General features: G+C 36.5%; 1 protein-coding gene across 8 annotated transcripts in view; it reads right to left on the minus strand.

Annotated features, from left to right (window-relative positions):
• Positions 1-147: 147 nt before the first annotated feature.
• LOC106171529 (uncharacterized) overlaps positions 148-27623 on the minus strand; it is a 31802-nt gene continuing 4326 nt past the window's right edge. For 2 of the 8 annotated variants that reach the window (XM_087006544.1, XM_087006541.1), the window contains exons 2-17: positions 14162-14961; positions 13787-13919; positions 13009-13275; positions 11506-11705; positions 10650-10731; positions 10319-10438; positions 9763-9867; positions 8938-9141; positions 8360-8506; positions 7826-7989; positions 7289-7438; positions 7074-7158; positions 4287-4411; positions 3415-3492; positions 2626-3024; positions 148-2333 (exon numbers count right to left, since the gene is read on the minus strand). In XM_087006544.1, the coding sequence (XP_086862670.1) occupies positions 2154-2333; positions 2626-3024; positions 3415-3492; positions 4287-4411; positions 7074-7158; positions 7289-7438; positions 7826-7989; positions 8360-8506; positions 8938-9141; positions 9763-9867; positions 10319-10438; positions 10650-10731; positions 11506-11705; positions 13009-13275; positions 13787-13919; positions 14162-14959 (3237 nt within the window). In that variant the 5' untranslated portion in view covers positions 14960-14961 and the 3' untranslated portion in view covers positions 148-2153. Of the gene's footprint in view, positions 2334-2625; positions 3025-3414; positions 3493-4286; positions 4412-7073; positions 7159-7288; positions 7439-7825; positions 7990-8359; positions 8507-8937; positions 9142-9762; positions 9868-10318; positions 10439-10649; positions 10732-11505; positions 11706-13008; positions 13276-13786; positions 13920-14161; positions 14962-15216; positions 16486-17459; positions 17820-19572; positions 20125-27623 lie in introns of those variants that run through there. The other 6 variants (XM_087006542.1, XM_087006543.1, XM_087006540.1 and 3 more) reach the window with 6 other exon arrangements.

Raw genomic sequence — 27623 nt, forward strand, 5'->3', positions numbered from 1 at the left:
GAAATTTCAACTAGTCAACTGCTGCTGGTACAAGAATATATTAAATGTCTGTTGCACTCCTGTCCATCAGGGAAAATAAAACAAGATATTGAAAAATCAACTTCACCTGATTTTCAAAAAGAAACTCATTTTAAAAAACAGAATCCATCAATTTTGAAATCATGCTTTTATTGAGTGGCGAATACAAAGTTTAATCATTTTAAGGCATCTCTAGAACAGTCATAACAACATCAAAGCTGGCAAGGAAAGATGGCTTCTGGTGCTCCTAGTCTAAGTTTTCTGCAAGCAGAGGTGCTCACCTATGGACGACCAGCACCCATAGTAGTAACACCAAATTTTGACCGTTATAATATTGTTAACAAAGTTAAAATAAAATGACCCCAAAATTGTTTTGAGCGCTTCACATTTTCATCTGATTGTGAAAATTTGGCAACCTGTTTTGATCTGGCAAGACACAAGATTATTTAATATAAGTGACTGTTAACATCATTTCATCTCCTTTACCTGAAGTCTCCTTAATTGTTATCAGACGAAAGCAAGAAAATTGAAAAATTACTTAACAGAGAATCTATAAAATTATAAAATTATAAATGTCCAGAAACATTAAATGGAATAAAAGGAGTACCTGAAGAAGTCCCGAAGTTTTGTAATTACCCTGTAATGATAAAAGTGGACACAGAGGTACTTGGGTTAAAATCGATCAATTCAAGGAGAGTGAAACTAGTGGCAAATGGATTGCTTATGTTAATCAGTAGTTCATGCTATTAGTGCTGTGAGAAAAGAATATTTCATAATTTGTTCACATGCATTTAACAATACCAACTTACACAACTTCAGTATTATATAATGTACAGTATGCAGTATTGTTCCTTTAAAATGCTCATATGACATCAATATGTTTGGATCTTAACAAAAATAACAATGATGCTTTTGGGGCCAGAAAAAATATTTTGTGGTTAAAAAACTTTTAAAAACCAGTCACATTTTACTACAAATTAATAAAACTTTGATTAACAAGTTTAAAGGGCTTAAGCCCAATAAAAAGCAATCCAATATATCATAAATTGGACATTTTTTATCAATATCAATTTGTATGCAAAATAATTATCTTTTAATGATTGTTATTATCATTACAATAAGCATAAAAAGTGAAAGACAATAATTCCTTGGCACCTTGTCCTACAGACAATATTTCTTGATAAAATATTTTAAATTCTTATTAACATTTTCAACACATTAACAATATTAAACACTTTTCAATCCCCTTTCGTGAAATGTTTTACTTTCATCTTTCAAAAGATAATCGCAATAAAGGGCTAATACTTTTAACTGCCACTTTTAGGTTGATATTCTATCAATAAAATGGAATGAAATAAAACGTTCTGGGGTGGTTAAATACAAGTGTTAGTTTGAATATTCTAACACATTCACCTTTTAATGTTTCACATACAACATGTTGTAGATAATGTATATGTACAAATAACTTTTTTATAGTACTCATATGAAGTAATACTGTTGAAATAATTTGGTCAGAGAGTGGAAAATCACTTCATCTTCACATACATACTCTGAACACAACAATTATATATAGTACAGCACAGTAAATATAACAATTTTTCTCATCCATCTTCAGAAAAAAGATTATAGTCAGTACCTAAACACATTTTACTGTGCTGATGTCTTGACTCGAGTGTGCTGCCACTGATAACAATAAATAATAACATTTGTACCAAACCAGGAGCTGGATTTTCAAAACACACATATTTAACAAGTACAACAAATGTGACATGACTCCTGCATCAAGTCAGGGTTTTGGTACTTATCACACAAAAAAATTAAAGAAAAAGGATTATTCAGGAAAAAATATTAGGCTATATATTATTTAACAAAGACTTCAGAGGTGTAGAAAAGTACCACCGGGACAAAGGAAGGAAGTTCAAACATTCCAAGACAAGTTTGTCCATTAATGCCATTTTTTTGGACACTTCAGTGCCATTGCACTTCCTGTAGGTTAATTGCTATGGATATTTGTTTAGAGCTGTAACCCTTTTTTTTTTTTTTTTTTTTTTGGAAGACTGCAAAGACTACAGCATCTTCACATATATGCAGCATTTTTTGCAACCAATACTTTCAAACAGTCTTTAGGAAATTTCCTAGAATCGTTTTGGTTTTGGTGGACGCGCTGGCGGTGGCGGTGGTGCTGGCATGCTGGGAATGTCATCATAATTCTCCTCTACTGGCTCCTTGACTGCACTCTCCGTCTGCTCTGGTGCTTCTTCTTCACCACTTCTTACTCCTTTGACTATGTTCTTTGAGAACATTTGCTTAATAACCTGCAGATTAGATAACAAAATTCAGAGTTTAAATTTTCTATAAACTTATGTGGAAGCCATGACTTCTAAAGTAAAACAGTAAGCAAAACCAGCTGAAATAACTAAGTAAGACCAAGGTTGGACTTACATGTGTAATTTATCCAAGATCAAGAACATCTATTATTTTTAAACTCATATTATTTGCCACAGAATCCTTTCATATCTGATCATTTATATGTACAAATAGCTTCTTTTTTCATAGTATTCACATGGAGCAAGGTTCTTTCACTTCTTTAACAGTATTACTACTCACATCATCGTAGCCTCCACCCCTAGGTCTCCGAGGTGAGGCAGGACTCCTCACAGCACCTGTCGTCTGCTCAACTACTGTGCTGCCCTCTGCAGGATTTGTGGTTGTGAAGGGGGTTGGTGACATTCTTGCCCTGACTTGGGGCTTGGCAGGAGGTGGCGGTGCTTGTTCTGGTGACAGTGACGTAGTTGTGGGTGGTGAGGGTGTAGGTCTAGCCGGTACCGGGGGTGAAGTGGTGTCTGATTGGGTGTGTAGCTGAGGTTTGAGATCTTTTGGTGGTGGTGCAGGTTTCTTGGGAATGTGAGGGGGCATGGGGGATTTGACTCCAGGTTTGGGGGGTCTAGGAGGAATGGGCAGGGAAATGTCCGTTTCCATCAATTTCTGTAGCTTTTCAGCTGATTGCTGAAGTGCAATGGTGAATAAATATTAGAAATGTGCATGCAATGAAATTTTTCACTAATTTAATATCACACATGGTTTTGAAAGTGTTAGCAAAGCAATTATAAACACTCTAGTTCCAATTTTCTTTCTTTTCAATTATATTTTCATCATTATATTTACTAATTTATAAATACATCTTCATGTTTCATTTATACCTTCTTTTCAATTTCATTTCAAATACCTTAAATTAAAAATTGCCCAAAATTTCAGCACTATTTTTGTTATTAACCTCCTTCATCCCATGGGGTGATAGCATGCAATCATTTTTCCAGCATCTGACCATAATTTTATTTGAAAATGCACATCTAGACAAAGTTGTATTTGTGTTAAAAAGTTTGTTATCCAACTTACTCTGTGACTTGCTTCTTTCCCTGAAGCTTGGGGGGAACACTGTTCCTCTTCGATTGGCGCCATTGGATCTCCAATACTCTGTTAATTAAGAGGGAATAAATCTTACAATATACAAATTTATTGTGAGATAAATCAGAGGTCCATACTGTTAATTTTATTCATTCTATCAATTTTCTATTTCAAATTAACTGTACTTTCAGTTTCCAACAAATATTTATCATTTTCTTTACATACTGCAATTTCATATTATTATAAATATAAATTGCATTATATAATGAAGGAAATCTGTTAACAGTTAGGGTGTAATTCACAATGGACACTAACTTACACCTTTTCTTCAGTTCATAACTAGCTGATGTTGTGTTAGCTGTGATTTTGTTAGGTATGATTGTGTTAGGTTTGACAGTGTGAATGTGTGTGTTCAGACAAGGCCTACTCAAAGCCAACAGCTTGTCTAATGAGATGGACTGGTTAGATCGGGGACATACTTGTAACTAGTCTAAACAGACCTTCAGATGAGGCACCGTGTTAACATGAGTATTTAAATTAATAAAATAAAATTATAATAATATCAATAATAAAAGTTAGGTGAAATGGAGACTGTTACACATAACCAGATGATATTGCGTTAGGTGTGAATGTGTTCTGTGTGACAGTGTGAATGTGTGTGTTCAGACAAGGCCTATTTGTGGCCAATCAGCCATTTGTGGCCAACGCAATTAGATAAACTGGTTAGATCAGGGACATACTTGTAACTTGTCTAAATTACAGACCGTCAGATGAGGCACCGTGTCAACATGAATATTCAAATTAATAAAATAAAATTATTCTAACATTAATTATAAAAGTTAGGTGCAAATAATGTTAACTACCTCTGATAGTCTAGTTTTTTCAGTAGAAGGGTGACCCCATCTTGGGGGATCTGTGCCATGTACCTCTTCACTACTGTACGAGCCACTGTCACGAACACTGGAGCGCGAGTCGTCGGAAGAAGTACCTAAAATAGAACATTATGTGTCACTATAATACTGGAGTCTTGACAATTGACTAGATTATCAACAGTCATTACATTTATGTACACCATGCCAGGCTATCCCCCTACCCAAGGTTCTGAAGCATATAGGAAGACACAGCGCCTCATCTAGAAGTTCTGATTATAAATTTTTGTGTTACAAGAAAATTTATCAATTAAAAATAACTGATTTGGGTATTTTGGAGATTTTAATCTTACTTTCATAAAAAGAAATTTGATACCAGTTCACTGGCAGTTCGTTAAGGAAACATTTCTCTCTTGGGGCAATAACTGGAATGTTTTTCTGGAAGGTTTTGTACCATAAGCCCTCAATCATCATTCAATATTTCTATAATATCAAATCTGTTTTATTATGAAAAAGATACTGGGACAATGTAACTAAATGACAGCCATCAAGACAACAGATACTGGGACAAAGTGACTCAATGACAGCCATCAAGACAACAGATACTGGGACAATGTGACTCAATGACAGCCATCAAGACAACAGATACTGGGACAATGTGACTCAATGATAGTCATCAAGACAACAAACTGGGACAATGTGACTCAATGACAGCCATCAAGACAACAGAAACTGGGACAATGTGACTCAATGACAGCCATCAAGACAACAGATACTGGGACAATGTGACTCAATGATAGTCATCAAGACAACAAACTGGGACAATGTGACTCAATGACAGCCATCAAGACAACAGAAACTGGGACAATGTAACTCAATGACAGCCATCAAGACAACAGATACTGGGACAATGTAACTCAATGAAAGCCATCAAGACAACAGAAACTGGGACAATGTGACTCAATGACAGCCATCAAGACAACAGATACTGGGACAATGTGACTCAATGACAGCCATCAAGACAACAGATACTGGAACAATGTAACTCAATGAAAGCCATCAAGACAACAGATACTGGGACAATGTGACTCAATGACAGCCATCAAGACAACAGATACTGGGACAATGTGACTCAATGATAGTCATCAAGACAACAAACTGGGACAATGTGACTCAATGATAGTCATCAAGACAACAAACTGGGACAATGTGACTCAATGACAGCCATCAAGACAACAGATACTGGGACAATGTGACTCAATGATAGTCATCAAGACAACAAACTGGGACAATGTGACTCAATGACAGCCATCAAGACAACAGAAACTGGGACAATGTAACTCAATGACAGCCATCAAGACAACAGATACTGGGACAATGTAACTCAATGAAAGCCATCAAGACAACAGAAACTGGGACAATGTGACTCAATGACAGCCATCAAGACAACAGATACTGGGACAATGTGACTCAATGACAGCCATCAAGACAACAGATACTGGGACAATGTGACTCAATGACAGTCATCAAGACAACAGATACTGGGACAATGTGACTCAATGACAGTCATCAAGACAACATATACTGGGACAATGTGACTCAATGACAGCCATCAAGACAACAGATACTGGGACAATGTGACTCAATGACAGCCATCAAGACAATCGATACTGGGACAATATGACTCTCAAGACAACAGATACTGGGACAATGTGACTCAATGACAGCCATCAAGACAACAGATACTGGGACAATGTGACTCAATGACAGCCATCAAGACAATCGATACTGGGACAATATGACTCTCAAGACAACATATACTGGGACAATGTGACTCACAAGACAACAGATACTGGGACAATGTGACTCAATGACAGCCATCAAGACAACAGATACTGGGACAATGTGACTCAATGACAGCCATCAAGACAACAGATACTGGGACAAAAAAAAATGCTCCAAACTGCAACATAGGACATGTAATGTTTAATAACAGATTGAAAAGATAAGCAGGTGTTCTCAAAAGAACAGCAAGGTTGGTAGTAGAAAAATAAAAGCAACAATAGGAGAAATCATCAATCTAAAAAGAAGACCAGTGCCTTCTCATTGAAACACTGAAGGGGACAAAAGACAGGAAAGAGCTGGCTTTATAAAAGCCACTGTTAACTATAACGGAAACATCCAGTCCTTGAACAACACCATAAAAGAAAACTCAGCATCTGCCACAATTGATTACAGAGTAGGGGCATGCTAAACTTGTTCTAAAATGTACTTACCTTTCAAATCCGTTAGACTATAAAAGGGAACATAAAAGTTGCAAAAATATATTTTTTTGTCTGTATCTTTTATTTGTGCTTTGTAATTGTGTAGAGAAGTACTGGCTGATACATGGTGATAGCAATGACTGTATCATTTGTACTTGGTAATAACTCTGTATGTATCAATTCAAATTGTTGTTTTTCTTTTTATCAAGAGCTTGTAAAATATGTGGGTATTACCACCAATATTTCTGTGACTGTCAGTCACTATCATCAGGGAGTAAATGACTAGGGTCATTTAACCTGGAATGAGAATCCAGGTCAATTGCCCCTAATCATTTGAAATGACCCTAGTCATTTACTCCCTGATGATGGTGACTGACAGTCACAGAAATATTGGAGGTAATACCCACATATTTTACAAGCTCTTGATAAAAAGAAAAACAACAATTTGAATTGAACACATTTACTTGCTTCATTAACTTATTAGCACAAAAACTATACATAATCAATCCAAACTTACTGCTGTTGCTGGATGTGCTAACTCGGTCCTGTTGCAGGCCTCTGGTAAACTTCTGCTGCATGTCTACCTTTGTTATGTTCCTGATCTGTAACAGAAACATTGCCAATTCTGCAAAGATTGATACGAAATAATATTATGCCATATCATTATCACAACATTGGTTTTCAAAAATAATTTCTATAAATAGTCAAAGAAAAAGGAAGATAGAATCATACCTCTAGACTTGATGCTGATGCTAACTTTTCAATTGTAGGGAGACTCGGCTTGCTTTTCTTCTTAGTAAACACATTAAACATGGATTTCTTGGTCTTATCACACTTTTCCATTGCTTTTTGATTTTGGTTCTTGAATTCTTGCAACATATCCTAATAAAAGACAGACGTATGTCATATGAAAAAAATAGCATGATAAGAGATCTGAAGAATGTTTAACCAAATTGACTGAAATGTCAGTGAGCTGTCATCCTGTCCTCAGCTATTGTATTCCACTGAAGTTTCTTAGTTTTGCCACTCACTGGGGGTGGCTATGGAAACAAGCAGCACATGCTGTATATACAACACTTCATCAAGCCATCATAACTTCACCATCAGCTGATTTTAATGGCAATTCATTAAATTTCATTTTGTCAATATTTAACCCCTACAGCACATGAGAATACAATACATGTAGATCGAGCAGAATATGATAGGATACAACACAAATACCTTAAACTTAACAAAAATAGTAATAATGATAATAATAATATACTTTACCTTTCTTTCCTTAAAGGATTTTGGTGGACTTGCGTATCTCTTATTCCAGTCTTCAAACAGGAGCGTCACGTCCTCCATGCTGAGGTCGCCTCTCTTGAACTCCTCCTGGATGTCCTTCAGTTGCTGGAGACTGTTGGACTCTGGACTGACCACAGAGACTGGACCTACAACAGGATGGAATTGTGTTAGGTGTGACCTGAACAATAATAATAATAATAATAATAATAATAATAATAAAACCCTGGATATGATTCTTAAAGAACAACAGGATGGCATTGCGTTAGTTGTGACAACAGGGTGCACTATTAGTCTGTTCCAAAAATGTTGAAAAGCACCCTGTGATATTTCGAGCAGTCAATGGGAAGGTGTGACCTGACAATGTTATAGATGTGACAGTGCTGTAGATGTGACAGTGTGTTAGATGTGACAGTGTGTTAGATGTGACAGTGTATTAGATGTGACAGTTGTGAGATGTAACAGTGTGCTAAATGTAACAGTGTGTTAGATTTAACAGTGAATTGTGTTCACTCCCACCTCTCCTTTGTTGCACAGCCATTATGCCACCAGATGGCTCTGACGCCATTTTTGACATGATAGGAAGCGTTGCACTACTGGCAGCTCCAAACTGAGTGTCAGCATACTCATAGTCTACGTCTGGACTCTTCAGAGAGCCTGGCCTTCCTGTAAACATGTAGGAAAATTAAGTTAAACAGGTGCTTGTATATTCCATTATATTTGTTTATATATATATATATATACATGATAACTTGCTCAAAGGATAATATTCCACACAAGCACACATTTTATACTTTATAACTTACAGTAATTTTAAAATGTTAAAGTTGTGCATAACAAAAGAGCAAAATAAAATTCATAGTAGTAAAATCATAACCACAATGCCATATTCTATCCATCCCTGCTGGGGTAAACCCTGGCTCTTTACTGCATATGATACTAAACATATTTCATAATTTTCCAAAAATCATTGAAATAATATCAAAATGTTTTGATAACCTTAAAACAAAATATTTTTTTCTAGAAAATGACAAGCACTTCATTTGCTTGGCAGAATTCAACCAATTCAGGCGCCTAAACTTATGAATAAAACTCACCAAATTTAGCTTTGAATTTATCAAATTTTGTCTGCTTTTTCCCCAATTTCAGAGTGTGTATATATGGAAGAGATTGTGAACGGGTTTTGATCCCCACCACATCTTCTACATAAGGAGTACTTGGCTCAGAATTAGAGTCAAGCTGCGTAGGTTCTACATTGTGCACATTAACCGGGAGCTCGGATGGTCTATCTTTACCTCTAGCTAGAAAGCAATGTTAGCAGCAAACAATGCATCACTTCAGATACATTTCTAAAGTTTGATGAGAAAGAGCAGGTGACATCACTTATTTATTGTTTTCTCATTAAATCAAAACCAAATCAAAATTAAAAAATTTACAATGCATTAAATCAAAGCAGATGAACCGTCGCCACTGATATGTTTCCTCTGTCTTGATAATACAAAATAATTTAAAATTTCAAAAAGATGATGTCAACTACTTCTCTCAACCATGCTCATTAAACAGAGTAACTAATCCAACTGGCATCAAAAAATGATCACATTAACATAGGTTTTAAACAATGGTCTCTATAGGACAGGTGGGGTGGGGGTGGGGGTGGGATCCCATGTGATCTGATGATGTCATTAAGACTAGTAGGGATTTAACTGAGCATGGCCCTAAATGAGTAAAAGAGCACTTTCTGATTTGAGCTACAGCTACCAACACATTTAAAGCTGTTACTGTTAAACTGCAACACAAATACCCACTACCTAGTAAGTACAATAAAATATTAAACACATGCTTAATGAATATATAAATATATTTGTTAGTATTAGTAAGTTATCATTTCAGTGAAAAAAAAGCAGAGTCTTGTAAATACAAACCAGGTGGCAGCAGAGGTGGGTCACCTGCAGGCGGCGCCACTGTTGCCAGAGTAGGAGGCAGAGAGGAAGGAGGAGGCATGGTGGGCGAACTCGAAGGTGAATGTCCTGTGAATATGTCAGAAGATACAACTTACTGGAATATCTCTAACAAGTCATTAAATGAATAAAATAAAAGTCAAAGAAGAGACACAGCAAACACAAAGAGTGCAAAGATGTACTCAGTATCATGTCAAAGCAATAGATCAGTACTTGCAAAGAAAAATAATAATAGGTAATCAAAAATGCAGGCCTGTAGTAAGGGTGTCTAAGAGGGTTCAAATGAACCACCGCTTTGCTGGGAAAAGGTCCATTCTTGAACAAATTTGATCTAGATTCATGAAGATTTCATGGTAAAAGGTCCACTTCCCCCCCCCCCCCCAAAAAAAAAAAAAAAAAAAAAAGAGAGAGAGAGAGAGACCCCTCTTTAAAATTGCTGGCTACTGGTCTGATATGTCATTATTAAGCAATATAATAGGCCAAAATAAACTGATATGATTTCTATAGTATGTGTCAGCACCTCTCATTGATATGTAGCCTGGGATGACAGGGGAGCCACTGGCATCAGGGACATCAGAGTACACCTCTGGGGAACCAAGTGGAATAGCCACAGGAAATGGGCGATCATAACCAGCATTGCCTGAAATAATGTATTCCATATTTCTTTATTTAAACAAGTGTGTGTTTGATACAATGACTATGATGTTACAAAAGAATGCAAATTTCAAAGGAAAATAATAAATTCCAATAGTGTTAATAGTACAAAGAGTTCTGGTACATGTGTCAACAGACATAAGAGATACCAATAAGTGAATCTGCATGGAAAGTACATGTGGCTAAGCCATACATACCCCTTATGTACTTCATGTCATCATACATATGTCTTCCACCATGCATAGTCATATATATGTCATCAACCACTTCTTCAGTTGACTAGAAAATATCAAAAAATGGAACTTTGGCATATAGATCCAGTATTTGATTCTGGTTATGTGAACAGTGGTGTAAAGGTATCTGTATATGAAACTGTTTTGACACTGTTTGCTTATACTGACTAAGGCATATTTTGCATTGAGTGGTACATTTAACTGTACCGGTACGTTTTGAAAGGTCCTAATATGTAATTATGGTAATGGCTCGATCATTTCAACCAGGAAAAATTGTGCCTTTTCAAAATACTGTATACATATCATATTTTCTAAAGAAATAAATTATATTAGATAAATAAATTCTGTACAGATACTGAATCTTTTAAGCTATAAATTCTTAAAATTAGATCATTCCTATTCAGTGATGGCAACACAATTGAAAAGCAGACTACTTAATCATTCTAGTCTATACATGCAGTAAAAGCACCAAAATGATACACAGAATTTTTTTTAATGATTACAAAATTATTATATGTATCTGGAAAATGGATAATTTTTCCTGGATGAAATGATCGTACCATTTCCATGCACTTCCATTCATAAATTCTTCAACTATTCTTAAATTGACAGTGTCAAACATGGGGACTCTGTTTAGTTGTCTCCCTTATGTAATATCGAGACTATTAAGTCATCGTTCTCGCAAAGTTGACCAGTCCAGTTAAATCTACCACTGGACATGAAAAGAGTTATGGCCGGTTGTGCTGGTTGTCACAATGTCACAACATTATTACAGGGCTCATTGCGTTAGGTGTGACACTATAGCATATCCCATACTCACAATAAACTCCTCCATCAACTCAGCCAGTTCTTCATGACCTGCTTTCTCAGCTATCAAATTTGGATAGTCGCCATCGCAATTCTCTACGTGGAAGGCCTCCCTCGCGCCCGGGCAACTCAAAAGGAGGTTGCACAGCTCCTTGAGTCCAAATTTGGCAGCGAAATGAATGAGGGTTGGGAGTTCTTTGCTGCTTTTCTCTTCTAAAAATGAAGTACGTATTAGTTTTATAATTGTGCAGTTGTCAAATTATGTTAAATAATTGAAGCACTACACATTCTAAATGTATCAAAATGTATAAACAGTAACAGTAACAAAGAACTGAATATAATCAGTTTTGATTAAGAATTACTATAAATACAAGCAAATATATATAAACCTTTCATATTCTGAAATTGAGCTCCAAGTTAATTAAAAGAAATTAGATCATATCCATTTCTCACAAATATTTCAATGGAGACTAAGTTTCTATTTTCATATGAAAAATCACGTCTTCATAATAAACATCCATACTTATCACAGTAGTTGTTCATGATTGAAATGATTCATCCCCTACTCAGATCTGATCAAATATCTGCTATCCTGGTATTTTTGGTATTATTTTCTAAGCTTATGTAAATACTAGGTATATTCATGACTCTGACCTTTAGTCTCCCTTTGAAGAAAGTATTATCATATTTTTTTTCATGCAAAACAATTCCTGTTAGAAATCCTTTCCTGAACAACTTCCTGGTTTTAGGGTTGTAAGTGCAAATGTCATATCTTTTGTAAACAAGTGGAAACATTGGAATGGCAGCAACCCTGACATTTAGCTCATGTTTAAAGAAACAGTTTATTGTTGTTACAGTAACTATACATGCAAAACATAGGCGCTCTAATTATTTGCTGAGCTACTTCCTGGTTTTTGGGTGTTTGTTCAAATGCCAATAATTACTACGTACTAACTTTCACTTAATGAAAGCCCACAGATTCACTTCGGAAGGTTGTCTAAAATTTTTTAAAGTTTATAAGCATTTATATGTAAAGGCATACAAGGACACAAAAATCATACCATCAAATAAATTCCATTCATTCATTTGGAGGCATAAAGATAACCAAAAGCATGCATGTCTAGATATTCACATGATATTTTATATATTTCACATTACATATTATTTTGTTCATGTGAAAATTAAGAATATATATTCACTGTCTATAAAATTCATGCTGTTAGTAGTACAAGGGTATCATGAAGTGAATTTTTACTCAACCTTTGGTTTAAAAATCTAAGTGCCCACCAAAAATTTACAGAAAGGAGCATAAAAACCTGTCGGCATTAGTATAAACTTTTGCATCTTTCTTATACCTGAAAACAATAAGTAGCCAAATTATCCGGATAATTGTTTTTTTTTTTTTTGTTTGTTTTTTTTTATCATGAAAAAAAAAAAAATGAGGTGGGTCCCAAAACACAAGGAAACAACCAACACAATACTATCTCTACCAGTCTCACCAAACACAATCCCTTACCCTGCTGCTGTCGATAAGACTGGAACAGTCCTAGCATTCCCTGCTCAGGCATAGCCTTTTGAAACATTTCAGACAGTGCCTGGTCAACTGCCTCAGTGTTAGCACTGTCCACACCCAGAGCACTGCTCAGGAGGGACAGAGGGGTTAGGGTTACTTGTAAGAGGGCGGTCAGCTCATCTAACTGGGTCAAGAAGTCCACACCCTGTATACCCAGGCATTTGCCTTCATCATAAATGGCAAAGTTGATAGTCCCTGATTGGACATCATCTGAAATAAAGGATTGGTACCACTGTCACCAGCAGCCAAGGATATTTTTTTCAGGTGTTACATCTAAATTATTTATTTATTTATCTATTTACCTACAAAACCACCTTGAAAAGATCAATAAAAAACAATCAAAAATTAAATTACACAACAAAAAAGAAAAAATATATAATAATATATAAAATAAATATATATAAAATATATAAAACTTCATAGAGTATAAAAGAAAATTTTAAAGCTTTAAAGATACATTTTACATTGTATCTGTGGCAGTATGACCAACATGACTGCCTGTATCTAATTCTCTTCAAAACAAGTCACATCTTACAGTTGGGTACAGGGCTGTACTGGTATTATATCAATACAAACTGATTATTATCTTTTCTATATAAAGTTCTGAATGTATCTGAAATTATAATTGTAAATGTGAGCCAGAAACTCATTCTCACAGAACTTATCATTTTCACACCTTATAAGTCTAATAAGTTACAGGTAATTCAACAGTTTTAATTACCTGGAAGTATGATCTTGTATGTCAGCACATTGATCTTCTTCTTCTGAATTTCTTCTCTTCTATCAGGATACTGAATGTAAACTTTGGGATTGCTGGGCTGACTGTGGAATGTGGCAATGATGTCGTCTTTGTTCTAAAAAAAATTTTTTTTTCAGGTTTTGAAAATTAAAAATATACAATTATAAACTGATCTGTGTTTTTAGTTACAATGATTGTGTTGAGGTAACCAGTAAATTAAAACTGTAGGAAATGAAAAAAGAGAACACAGACTGTCAAGTACAGTACTTTTCATAAGAGTTGACCATGATATCTAATCAATTTGCTCTAAGAAAGTCTTTTTATTATAATCAAATCTTGAAACCCCTATACTAGTACCTGAAAGTTCAGCTGTTTGGGGTATATCCTAAATTGTGCTTTTCCAGAGTCAGACTTTTTTCTTTTGGATTTCTTTTCCATTGACCTTTTTGGCCGGCTGGTCTCTGCACTTTGATTTGCAGGTGGTTTTGCTGTACTTCTGGGGGACTGCATTTCTAAATACAGGGGGGCCTCATCAGAGACTGTTGTGTTACCCATCTCAAAATACAAAGCGTCCTCATCTACATGCTGCTTGTCAACTTCAGTATGTGTTTTTCCTTCATCAGGAGTTAACCGTCCGCTGTGAACAGTCATGTCCATATAAGAAGAATCAGGCATGCTTTGAGGCGTATTTTCAGCCACATTTTCATAGTTTTCACAATTCTGGGCATCTACTGTTTCAATGACTTTTGCCAACAAATTTTTCTTGACATCACATGGTGTTTCTCCAACCTCATACACTTTTGTCCAATGAGAAAAACTTGGAATTTTTTCTGCGTGACAGTCTTTAACGTCATCCTGATCTACACCTAAATACACTGCAATCCCCTTGTGTGGATTCTGAAACAAACTTTCAAAATCATCCAGTGGGGTTTCCTCTAGGAACTGCAAAGTCTGTGGGGATAGTATGAACACCTGGGCCTTTGCTTGTGCAATGCTGCTGACTAGTTTGGGGTGCAGTGGAGGGGTCAGCTCGTCCAGCGAGGCACTGTAGATCTTAGACTTCATGTCAGCATCTATACCCTCCAACAGACTTTGTATGAAATCTACCCATTGCTGTGCATCATAAGCATATATCAGCGCTATATCATACGCCATATCTGAAAAATGTAATATGTCTTAATTAGCTGAGATAGCAACTGGCATCAATTTTAACTTCAAATCATCTACTTTATATCACAAAAGAATAAAATTCTTTAAAAATTCATCCATTTTCCTGGAAACTAAAAAGACTTCCCCTTCACCACTGCAGTTGAAAAGAGGAGACAGTATATTCTGTAAAAAATGTGTTTTTGATAGCAGAAAAGAAGCTGTGCACTGATCACACTTGCAAACTCCACAAAGAACTGAACTACCAAACAGATTTTCCTTTTTCCTCCTAATTGTTTTCCTTGAAACCCATCCATGCTGTAGTCCAAACAGAAACCTGAGAGCAGAACGAAGGATACTCCATTTCTGAAGAACTCTATCCTGCATCTGTGCGGCAGCCATAATACAAGTACACTTTAACTTCTGCTTACATTTTACCCAACTACGTGGCGTGCCATGATGATAGGCAAACTGCACGCCAATAATTTGATGGCATGATTTGATTTGCCTCCTCTTACTCACACATAGCCACAAATTATTCTCATTGTAGACTAACAGCTGATAAGTGTTTACCCCATTTAGTTTAACCAGTGAATGGGAATATAGATATAATCAATTATCATACATGTAAGTTTTCAGCAAAACATCAAGACTTAATCACCTCCTAGTTATCTGATTACTTCAAAGCCATTTTCAAATCAATATGGAAAAAAAATTTAAGCAAAGGGAACGTCACCAAGTGGCACCAATTATTGTGGGTAGATATCACCTACTAAAGTACAGTAACCACTTATACTGAACAAGAAATCCAACCAGAATCAATTTACGTAATTTTGATATTTGACATCAATGGCTTTTTTTACTAATAAATATTCATATTTTTCTACTGGCATCAGTGAATTTTAACGAATATTTTGGACATTTTTTTGAAAGTCTGTAAAATGAAATACTAGCATACTGTTGGAGAGAGTAATGCAAAGCATCACACAGCCATTAGTACATTACTTACAAGTGTAAACAAACTGGAGACTGCAGTCACACGCCTCCCAAAAGGAAGGCATTAACAAATATTAAAACAGAATGCTAATGTTGATGTTCCCTACTACCTGAGTATCCATGCATATTATGTAGCGCCATACACCCATTAAGCATGGCATACATTTTATTTCAGCGAAATGTCTGAAAAAGTCTATCAAATCTGACCTTTGACCTTCCCACTGTCAGACAGATAATAATTCCATTACTAACATCTAAATACAAGACCAATCTTCACGAATTTTATCTAGAGTTTACAAGTTATCATACCTTTCAGTTTTATTTGAGTCGTCAAATCATAATTTTTTTTTTATTCCCTGTCTGTTCTAAAACTGTTCTAAAACTGAGAGATACATGTATGTATATGCTACCTATCTCTCGCGTTTGTTTGAAGATGGTTTCAATGACAAAACGTACACGCTTTTCAAATGCGTACATTGACGCAACTATGCGCCAGGAAATCAGTTGCTGCTGCTGGTTAAGATTTGGTTGCCTGAGCGAAAAAAAAAAAAAAACGGCCCTGCACCCCCCCCCCCAAACCTAGTATATTTGATCGCAGACAACAATCAGCGGTCATCTTGGCCGATCTGCGGTCGTAGTGGCCTCCCCGCACGGAGGAGAGGCCGTGGTGCCGAGGCCGGCTTCTGCAGGGAAGGCTACGTATGTGTCGGAGACACCGACCCGCGAACGGCGAGATGAGGACGCATTCGCTCGTAAAGCTCCGCCCGACTTTAACGGTAAAGGCAACGAACCTGGTCGCGGAAGACACTTATCGCAGATGAAGGCTACCTGCACGTGCGCCATAGACACTGATCGGCTGTCGTCTCGGTTTCAGTGCACGGAAAGGAGCAACGGTAACACTAAGCTTCCATAGTAAAGGTTATCTGGCCGTGGCAGACGTTAATCGTCGGCCGTCTCTCCCTCCGTCCACTCCCATTCTGAGCGCCAGGATCGTTTTTGAAAAACGACACTAGTTTCTGGCTGCCAGAATTGCTTTTGAAAAATGACACTACTGATAACGATGCTGTTTTGCGGCCCTAGACAACAGTACTGCTCTATCTATGGGCTATACACAGTGATCGGGTGAAAGTACGTGTATACCTTTGGTCGCAATTACCGACACTCACATATCATACATTATGGTAACTCTAAATAGATCAACGGGAGAAGATAACAGAAGGCCTAGCGACGAACAGACAACTTCCGGTCAAAATTGACAGAATTCCATGAAATTCGAACTTTCAGAAGTTCTGAGCACCTCCATTTCATGAATTTCGGCCAGAACGATCTTTTCCCAAATTTAATTATTTTCTACTGTTCGAAATTCATGGCACATTACCTTAGCTTCTTATCCATTTTAAACCTCATTTTCTATTTCAACAACAGCTATTTTCAGAAAAGAATCTATTTGCCCTTACTTTCCCATCTAAGTGGCACGTTTAATTACAAAAATAACATTCCATGTGCACCCCACCAGTATAAATCATGCTTCTGTAGTCAATTTCTCTTGTCGCTGTGGTCTACAAAATTATCCATAAAATCTGCATACTTTCTCATACACATAATTCTGCAGTACATTAAAATAACATACTCCTGTTGGAGGTTATGACTAACTGAGATCGGTGGCAAGATGTGTCCATCAAATCATGTTCAGTATGTTATCAGGAAGATATTGACTCACCTGAAGTCATCAGCATGGCAATATAATACCTGTCCTGGTGTTTATACATTATAAATATATAGGCTGAGGTCAAAGTACAAAAAAATTATAATATAGTAGATTAACCAGCTTCTGCTGATACCAGTATGTGATAGAGTGCAGTGGCAGATTTAGGGGAGGTGTCAGGGGGGTCCTGAACCCCCTTCAATTTCTGAAAAAAATCACACCAAAGGCCCCCCTCTTCAAATTAGAATTTTGACTAGTTGAATCATAGTTCTAAACTGTACCAAATGGCACCAATGTGCCTCTAAAAAAACATTTTTTTTTTTGGCCCTTCAGCAGCCCCCGAGGCCCACACCAAAAGGGGGGGGGGGGGGGGTTTGGCCTCGCAATTGCAGACTCCCCACTGGATCTGCCCCTGTACATCAGTGGTGGTAAGAAATGCCTTCCAATACCTATATACATTCACACACTATAAAAATGCATATGCATACTTATATACATAATACACATGTAAACAAAACACTACATAATTGAACACACATACACAAGCACTACAATGTACACAAAAAAAAAAAAAAAAAAAAAAAAATACTCGCCAACAAATACTTGCAAGACAAGTTGTGCTCAAAAACACAAATTAAAAGTTTTGTTTTAATCTGGGACTTAAACACTTCACTTCAAATATTTGGATATTTATAGTAATAATTTGGCTTAATTAGTCTCTTAGGTGATCCTGTATTTACTACTGTCTTAAAAATCTTCTTTATGGTAAATTCCAATTTATAAATAGACCAAAAAAAAAAAAAAATACCCAGGAATGTGCATGTGACTTAAAGTTATAATTATTCTATGTCTGATAACTGAATTTATATTCCTGACTGGAAAATAAAATAAAGGAGATATGTGGTATCAGGCATGTATACAGAGTAACACTCTTAAACATATTCCTGTCTGTACCTGGTGCTTAGTAAGATAAAAGATTTCCATCATTCAAAATATCATTTGTAAATAGTTACTGACAGATTCAGGCATGTACATAGTGACAGTCCTAAAATGTACCAGAGTCTGTACCTGGCGCTAGTTACAAAAAATATTTCCATCATTCAAAATGCCATTTATAAATAGTTACTGACAGATTCATTTCTATTCCCCATTGTAAGTACTGGTACAAAAAGTGTAGTGTAGAGGGAAGACTTCCTGGTTGCTTCACCTTATCCCTTGAGGGGAAGAGAAGATATGATAGAGTTTAGATTTGAGAGACTAATTTACACAAAAAAAAAAAGGTTTTACATCATAATAAGTAGGTAAACCAAGAATAGAACTGTATAATGACTATATGCAAAACAGAATATAAGTTGAAAAGCATTGGAATTTATATCTTTCATGAGCTCCCCCTCCTCTCCCCAAAATTCATGACAAGACCACTTCCAATTCATGTTTATCAAGGGGACTTCCCTTGGTAAAGTTTAAAGTACTTTTTGAAGAATTATACTCTTTTAACATGCCTGTCCCTCTTTACCAAATCTGCATCCATTTTTTTCCCAATATAAAATTAAATACATTAATATAATAATAATATCTGTGAAGTGTTAAGGCTTTAACATATAGTGAAGAGAGCATCAGTCAATATACATGTACATGCATGTAGTAGAAGTAAGGTCTGATTAAACTACTAGTAATATACTATAGACAACTGACAGTTAATGGTTTATGTGCTTATACTAAAGATATACTATTGGGGGTGGGCAGGGGGGTGAATCCAAGCCAAGAACTAGTGTTTCTGAAAATATGCATTTCCTTATTTGTACAGATCATGTTGCCAGTAACATGTACTTATAACATATATAATCTCGTTACTGTTTCCCTAAAAAAATTGATCAAATATTAATCAATCACAACATTAGGGATATGCCAAGCACTATACCTTTGTACAATTCTTTGATTGTCATATAATCCTCCTCTTCTGCCATTTCCACACACTCCTCTACTTAACAAGATAGAACTGAACCACGGCACAATGCCATTGAAATGAAGTAGTGAGAAAAATAATCCACAAACAATCCCATGATCCAGAAAAATTCATGAGTAAGCCAAGACCCGATTGTCTGTAGAAATCTATCCTACACCAACTTGAGTGTGTAGGCTTTCCACAGCTCTTAACATAAGTCACTATACTTATGTACAAACCGTTTTAACACAGACGTCTCTGCTGTACAATGTACTACTGAATAGTAGTTACATGTTGAATCACATCACTGTAAAATGGCATCTGTGTCACATACTCTAATATCTCAACTAGGAAGTTCTATGCACTGATTGATCTACACAATCCCCTGATAATTTCCACATGCAGTAAGATTATCAAAGAAACACATGTCCTCCACATATTCCTATGTACGCATGTTTCAATGGTCAAACTTCAGCTCCCTCCATGTCATAATAATAATAATAATAATAATAATAATATGAACACACTTCAGGATGGAACTTGTTACTGTCAACAATGATAGCTGCTTAACTACTGAGGGAAAACTTCCAAACTTCCTGGTTCGCGTTTTAACAAATTGGATCTAATACGATATTATCACAACAGAGGATTGTGCTGTCTTTTTTATTAGCTATCAGATCAATAATCCCGCATAGCTGTTTATCCAATGCTTCAATATGACATTCCTCATTTATAACTAAATATTTCAAACAAATTTTCATCCAAATCAAATATGTCTTAAAAGATGCCAGACAACAAAATTATTAAATTTATTAAAAATTTTCATGAAGTCAAAATAAAAACGTGCTCTCAACAGATATTTCAGTATTCATAATTAATTTTTTACTGGGGTTGGAGATGTCACTGTTATTGATAATTCCACTTGTAGTATTATGTAGCAACTTATTTTGGCCTTACAAAAGCTTGTCAAAAGCCTGCCAAGTACAAATGTAAAAATTTTGACAAAATTTTTGATACTTAACTTCCTTGTCAACTTTTAAGAGCTCTTATGTGACTTCCATATTCACCATTTCCTGATAAACTTACTCAACAAATGGCAAATTTATGCCATATTTTTTTTTTACACAGTGTTAAGTGCAATAAGAGACAACAGCGCCAGGTACACATTAGAACCCGACTGATATAAGTAGCTTTTCACTGATAAATCTAAATGTATCGATTTAAGTTCATAGAGATTGTATTTTGGATAATTAGTTTTATGTTCCTAAGGTACCAATTGGGAAAGACAAGTAGCTTTGCAAGATATTTAGACATATATAGAAATATGACTAATATCATACATTGTCAATCACAATTACAGTACAACTTCAACAAGGCAGGCATGTATATAATAAATCATAAAACACCTCTTAACTAACAAAAAAAGGGCTGGGAACAATAATGCAGCTTTCATTTTTATATCAACAAAAATAAGATGACTACAGTAAAATATGTAATTGACAGATTATCCAGAAGTAATAAGCATAATGGCGTATACAATTTTTTGCAGTTTCAATCATATACTCAAGGTTTATATGTGTGTATTTAATTCAAAAATTTACTTAACTAAATTTCTTTTGTTACTTGTCCAAAACAAGAACTATTTTGCAGAATGCCTAGAAATATATTTTAAAAAGCCACGTTATTGTGTGTGTGTGTGTGTGTGTGTGTGTGTGTACAAATGTGTGGATATGTGTGTTTGAACAGCAAAGAGCACTTTTAAAACTTTTTTATTTCTAAATTTCATAACAGGTAAATAAACAGATTTATCCTAAGCACTTTAACAACCACTTTATTGGAGTGGACACTTATCCGTAAACCCAGTTATGATGGTGGAGAAACAATAGAATTATACACCCTGAAGTGTGTCAAGTACCTCTCTGTAAATTTTTTTATCAGTTGCTGGTTTGATGCCCTAGTAAATTGTTTTTGTACCACAAATTTGAATTCTAGATAACACCTCCATCTTTTTAGGTTAAAGTGATTCAACTCATTCGCCTGCAGATACGTTTCAAATGCAAGAAAACCGTTTTTTTTTTCCTTCTTCAAACTATTTGAAATGAGAAAATAGCCACATATATCTACCCCAGATGAAAAAAAACGAATATTCAAGATACTGCAGTGTACAGGTAATCTAGGCTAGATGTTGAACCCCAAACCAGTAGACACCTGTATATTTATTTCAGTAGGTATCTGATAAGAGTTAAAGTTGACACTGTGAAGGGGGTCTACCAGTATCCAAAGACTAATCTCTATAAGAGTTTTTTTTCTCAGACATTTCTTTAAAATAAATACTTTTTGTAAACCATTTGCAGGCTATTTTTATTTATTTATTTATTTATTTATTTATTTATTTATTTATTTATCCTCATCTTCAACCAACATCTTTAATAAAATATCATAGGCTAATGCTTATTGTCGGGACCGACATAAAGATCGTACGAAGTAATATGACGTAATGTGTTATAGTGCAATAGCTTTTGAGTAATGCGGCGGTCTCTATGTATGACGCCGAAGTAAAGAAATCAATTATACAATTAAAGGTAATTATGTTTGACGTACATCTCATACTAGTGCAGCACTGGATCCATGTAAAGATAACAAAATGGTATTTAAAGTAAGTGATGAGAATTGGAGAGGGAGATAGACTGGGGACATGTAGAAGGAAGCAGCGGAGGAGGAGGTTGGAAGCGACGGAGTACGCAGCTGGCGGGTTAAGAGTTGGAGGCTTCACTTAGAATATCATGTAGTTACTTAGCGTCAACGAATAAATCGTTTAACTGGTCATTATGTGGACTTGGGTTTTCTTTGCGCGACTTACGTAAATCTGACACGAACCGGGGAATCTTTGGATTGCGTTATCCACTAAGTTAGACGAAAACGTAATGTCCTATTTCGAGCCCACGCTTGAATTAAGCGTTCAAAATTATATAAGTTTAGGACATTCATCATAGGCATATGTAAAAGGTTCATTACATATTTGGCGACCCTCGCCAGTTTACGTTAAAATGCGCCCAAAGAAGATTCGATTCAAACACAAAATGGCCAGGAGGAAAGGTAAGTGTAGGAAAAAAGGTAAAACTTCGCACGACGAAGATCGGCTGGCCGGCAGTATCACCGGACCGGTTGAGGTAAGTATGAATTTTATTTATATTGTCAGAACTGATATTTAGTAAATTGCTAAATTCTGTGTAAATTTTGAGGTTAAGTATTCAGCGGCTTTTCGTTCGTTTCTTGCCGCGGTATCACGTTAGGGTTTATTAAGTTTTCATATTCGGTGAAAAATAGGAGAGATTTGATTATTTAACGTGAATTGTTTTATGATCGTCAGAGTGCAATTTTTGGTTTCAAAGTCTTGCTTATTTAAGGTAAATTTTCATGGTCGGTAGAGAGGGACTTTATGGCTTTTCTGTAGTTTATATAGTCGATCTTATACGGGAATCTCAAACATTTTCGATGTCGGGTCGCGTATTAAAAGTACGTGTTAGGTATATGGGCAGGTTACATAGTTTTCAAAAGAAACTAGAGATCGTTAGTGCACGGAAAACGTATTTGTCGGTAAGAAAATTTTCACAGGTGATACGTGATAGGAACAAGAAGGTTAATACATTTTCGGTATAGGAAGGAGATCGTCGATCTGCGTAAACGAGAACGACGAGTTTTGCGACGTTGGTGTATTTGTCGTGTTTTCGTGTTAATGATGTTGTAAGATAGCATGTGTTCGGGTTATTGTTGCTTTGTCGATCATATGGATATTTAGCGATAAGGGAGAATCCTGCGTTGTAGAATAGGTTCCTTTGCGTGTGGTATTTGTTTACGTTTATTGTTTTGGTAATAGCGTACGTATTCAAACTATATTATGTAAATAACGAAAGGTAACTTTAAGAGTGAAGAAATTATCAATCACAATTGCCGGTGAAGTCAAGCAAGTGCTGACAAAGGCAGAGGGCTAGATAACGAAATTCAGGTTTTCAAAATTTGCGCCGATCGAGATAAAGATCGGAGGTAACGAGTTAATGGACGGAGATAACGTCGGAATATGGTGATTTTAGGTAAAAACGAATTCGTGGCAGTAAATTATGCAACAAAGGGCACATTTGAATACACAGGTAACATCAAAGGTAGTGATGCGTCAGAGATATTGAAAAAGGCGGCGAAATAAATTGGACAAAACCGGTCGGGACAAGACACGTGCGTAGACAGACAAACGCAATAGGTGTACTTTAGGACTTTTTAATTATGGGACTAATTGGCGGTTGATTAAAGATCTTGAGGGCTAATGAAGAAAATAGATTCATATGGCGTGGTGAATGGAAACAGGCAAATTTATATTACCTCGATGAGGATGGGAACCCAGTATTTTATTTTTTTAAAGGTTACCCTACTCTAAGTTCTGAGTGGAAGTCTGGTTAGCTTCTAGGATTTTAGGGCTGCTTGTCAATTTAGGTCCGCAGATGGATAAATACAAGTAACACCAGATATTTTATTATTTATTTAAGAAGGTATCTTACTCCTGGTATGGAGTGGATGGAAGGTCTGAAAGTTTCAAGCCGCAATCAGGACTGCTTGTCGAAAAATTTAGATCGTCAGATAGCGAGGGGGATAGGCTCCCCGAAGCTGTCTGTAACAGGCGGCAGTGGAGTCGCAAGGCTCCAGGGGCACATTAAAAATTATCTATAGTGCTGTGGGAGAGAGACAGAAGGCCCACTGTGTCTCAAATCCTGAATTAACAGGATACTGTGGTACCGTCTAGTCGGCTCAGTGTTAACGAGTTCACTGAGTGGTACGGGGACGACAGTCCTCACCTAGCCATGCGTGGTTGATGCGTTTCCAACACGGTGGTGAACAGGCAAGGCTGGTGAAAACGGTCAAAGTTCCAATAACTCATGGCAGTGGGGCGGGATAAGACCGTCGGTTGCTCCCTGGGAGCCTGGTTAGCTCTACGGGATTGAGTGATCGCTATCGACTGGGTCACCGGCCGGTTGGGTCGCAGAGGGCAGTAAGACTTACGAAAAGCAGCCGCGCTCAGCTCAATGTACAGTCAGGCCCTAGCAAACTGAAAACGAATGAGCTAGTAAGTGAGCTAGTGGGAAAGCTACGCGTCCTTGGTTGCTAGGTAGAAAGTCAGACCGGACATTTTATTTTAAGGACACCATGCTCCGGGTTGGAGTGGTGAAACTGGTATTTGAGACCAGGGATTTTATGTTGAGGCCTGCCCAAGGAAGGGTTAGGTAACAGAACGGGTGTTCTGTTGGAACTGGGTAGATTATATTTATTTATTTTTTTTTTTTACTGTTATCTTGAGTAGCCAGCCATGATTGAATAGACAGGACAGGTGTTCAATGTCGAAATTCATATTAATTGTAAAATAAGTGGTGTTTTTCCTCATTTTGTTAGCACTGAAGTTAATTATTTTTAAAGAATAATTCTAAGGCGAGCTCGTTAAGGGATATTTTTCCTGGATAAAATGGTTATATCCAAAGTGAATTTATATTTTAATGCGATTTAAAAAAGAATATGGTACAATGACGTCAGAGATTGGAGAGCAGCTTAAATAGCTTCCATTATCTTGGGGATTCTCAGCAAACTTTCTTTGGCCTGCTGGACGTGCCTATAGGAGGGGACTTGGGAGAAAAGGGTCCGTCTCCCGGGTCTTAACGGGATTCTTCTTGATTTTGTGAGATCTGTTGCCAGTTTTCTGTTCAGCATTAGTACGAATAAAGCGTAAGTAGCGCAGTTTCAGAATAATAAGAAAGAAAAAGGTTAACGAAGAAAGTTTATTTTTCTTTGTATCTCATTTTAGGTGGAGCTAAAATGGTCTGCGCATCGCCGTGACTGTGTCCTCGACTCTCAGGTGACTGGATTGTGACAACGCCTCCCGCCTGCCCTGTGTCCGTAGCTGAGTCTGAGTACATTGACCTGCATCAGTGAAAGCAAGCAACTCGACAGCTGAATGGTGGACACCGCCGTCGCCACGATGTGCACTTCGCCCTGCCGTTAACGTGTTCGACGATAAAGACTTTTAATAATTTAATGTGTTAAAAGACTCTAAAATACTGTTATCTCCATGTGAAAAGACTTTGATTATAAGACGCTCAGCTGCCCGGTTTCCAGAGCTATTTTTCCCTAAATTGATAAAGAAAGATATAAGTTAAAGGGTTTTATCTCTGGTTTTCCCCCGGGCGTACACTTAAACGTAATTAAATGTGTAATTTTCGTATCTTTGTAAATATTGTAAATATTATTAGAGTGAAAGTCTCCAACATGAATAAAAAAAAAAAAGTTTTTTTTTTTCTGGAAAAAATGGAAGGAATATGTCGGGACCGACATAAAGATCGTACGAAGTAATATGACGTAATGTGTTATAGTGCAATAGCTTTTGAGTAATGCGGCGGTCTCTATGTATGACGCCGAAGTAAAGAAATCAATTATACAATTAAAGGTAATTATGTTTGACGTACATCTCATACTAGTGCAGCACTGGATCCATGTAAAGATAACAAAATGGTATTTAAAGTAAGTGATGAGAATTGGAGAGGGAGATAGACTGGGGACATGTAGAAGGAAGCAGCGGAGGAGGAGGTTGGAAGCGACGGAGTACGCAGCTGGCGGGTTAAGAGTTGGAGGCTTCACTTAGAATATCATGTAGTTACTTAGCGTCAACGAATAAATCGTTTAACTGGTCATTATGTGGACTTGGGTTTTCTTTGCGCGACTTACGTAAATCTGACACGAACCGGGGAATCTTTGGATTGCGTTATCCACTAAGTTAGACGAAAACGTAATGTCCTATTTCGAGCCCACGCTTGAATTAAGCGTTCAAAATTATATAAGTTTAGGACATTCATCATAGGCATATGTAAAAGGTTCATTACAAAATATGTCGGGACCGACATAAAGATCGTACGAAGTAATATGACGTAATGTGTTATAGTGCAATAGCTTTTGAGTAATGCGGCGGTCTCTATGTATGACGCCGAAGTAAAGAAATCAATTATACAATTAAAGGTAATTATGTTTGACGTACATCTCATACTAGTGCAGCACTGGATCCATGTAAAGATAACAAAATGGTATTTAAAGTAAGTGATGAGAATTGGAGAGGGAGATAGACTGGGGACATGTAGAAGGAAGCAGCGGAGGAGGAGGTTGGAAGCGACGGAGTACGCAGCTGGCGGGTTAAGAGTTGGAGGCTTCACTTAGAATATCATGTAGTTACTTAGCGTCAACGAATAAATCGTTTAACTGGTCATTATGTGGACTTGGGTTTTCTTTGCGCGACTTACGTAAATCTGACACGAACCGGGGAATCTTTGGATTGCGTTATCCACTAAGTTAGACGAAAACGTAATGTCCTATTTCGAGCCCACGCTTGAATTAAGCGTTCAAAATTATATAAGTTTAGGACATTCATCATAGGCATATGTAAAAGGTTCATTACATTATTGAGTACATGTTTTACACCCCTTTTCCATAGATTTTTAGATCGATCTATCCCTGTGGGAAGTCTCACTAGATTACTGTCAGCTTGGCCGGCTTAAGCGTCTGTCCCGCCTACTAAAAGCTGTAAGGGGGTAATTAACTATGGTGCCCGCTCGGCTGACTGCAATTTAGAGTGAAGCCCCAGGGAGTTAGGTGGATCTAAAACTTAATCTTTAGATCAATCTAAATCTCTGGGAAAGCACCCATAGTCATACTATCATATGATACTCCATATAGTGGAAACATATAACTGGACATTTCTTAAAACCAAAAATTAGATGAAAAATTAAAAACGAATTATAAGAAATTTGTCCAGGAGACATTTTGGTGATTCAGCATAGGGGATGGACCATGCTTCTCTTACGTAAAAAAACAAGCTAGTTGTTCTCTTTGCCTCAAGTTTAATTGCATGGTAAATTCCACAAACCTTTGTATAGTCACTCCTTTACTGAACTTCAAAAATATGTGTCACTATTCCTTTAATCTGATAAGGAAACTAAACAACA

This window comes from Lingula anatina, chromosome 2 (assembly GCF_051362555.1).
Source record: "Lingula anatina isolate TDL-2025a chromosome 2, LinAna3.0, whole genome shotgun sequence".
Lineage (NCBI taxonomy): Eukaryota > Metazoa > Brachiopoda > Lingulata > Lingulida > Lingulidae > Lingula > Lingula anatina.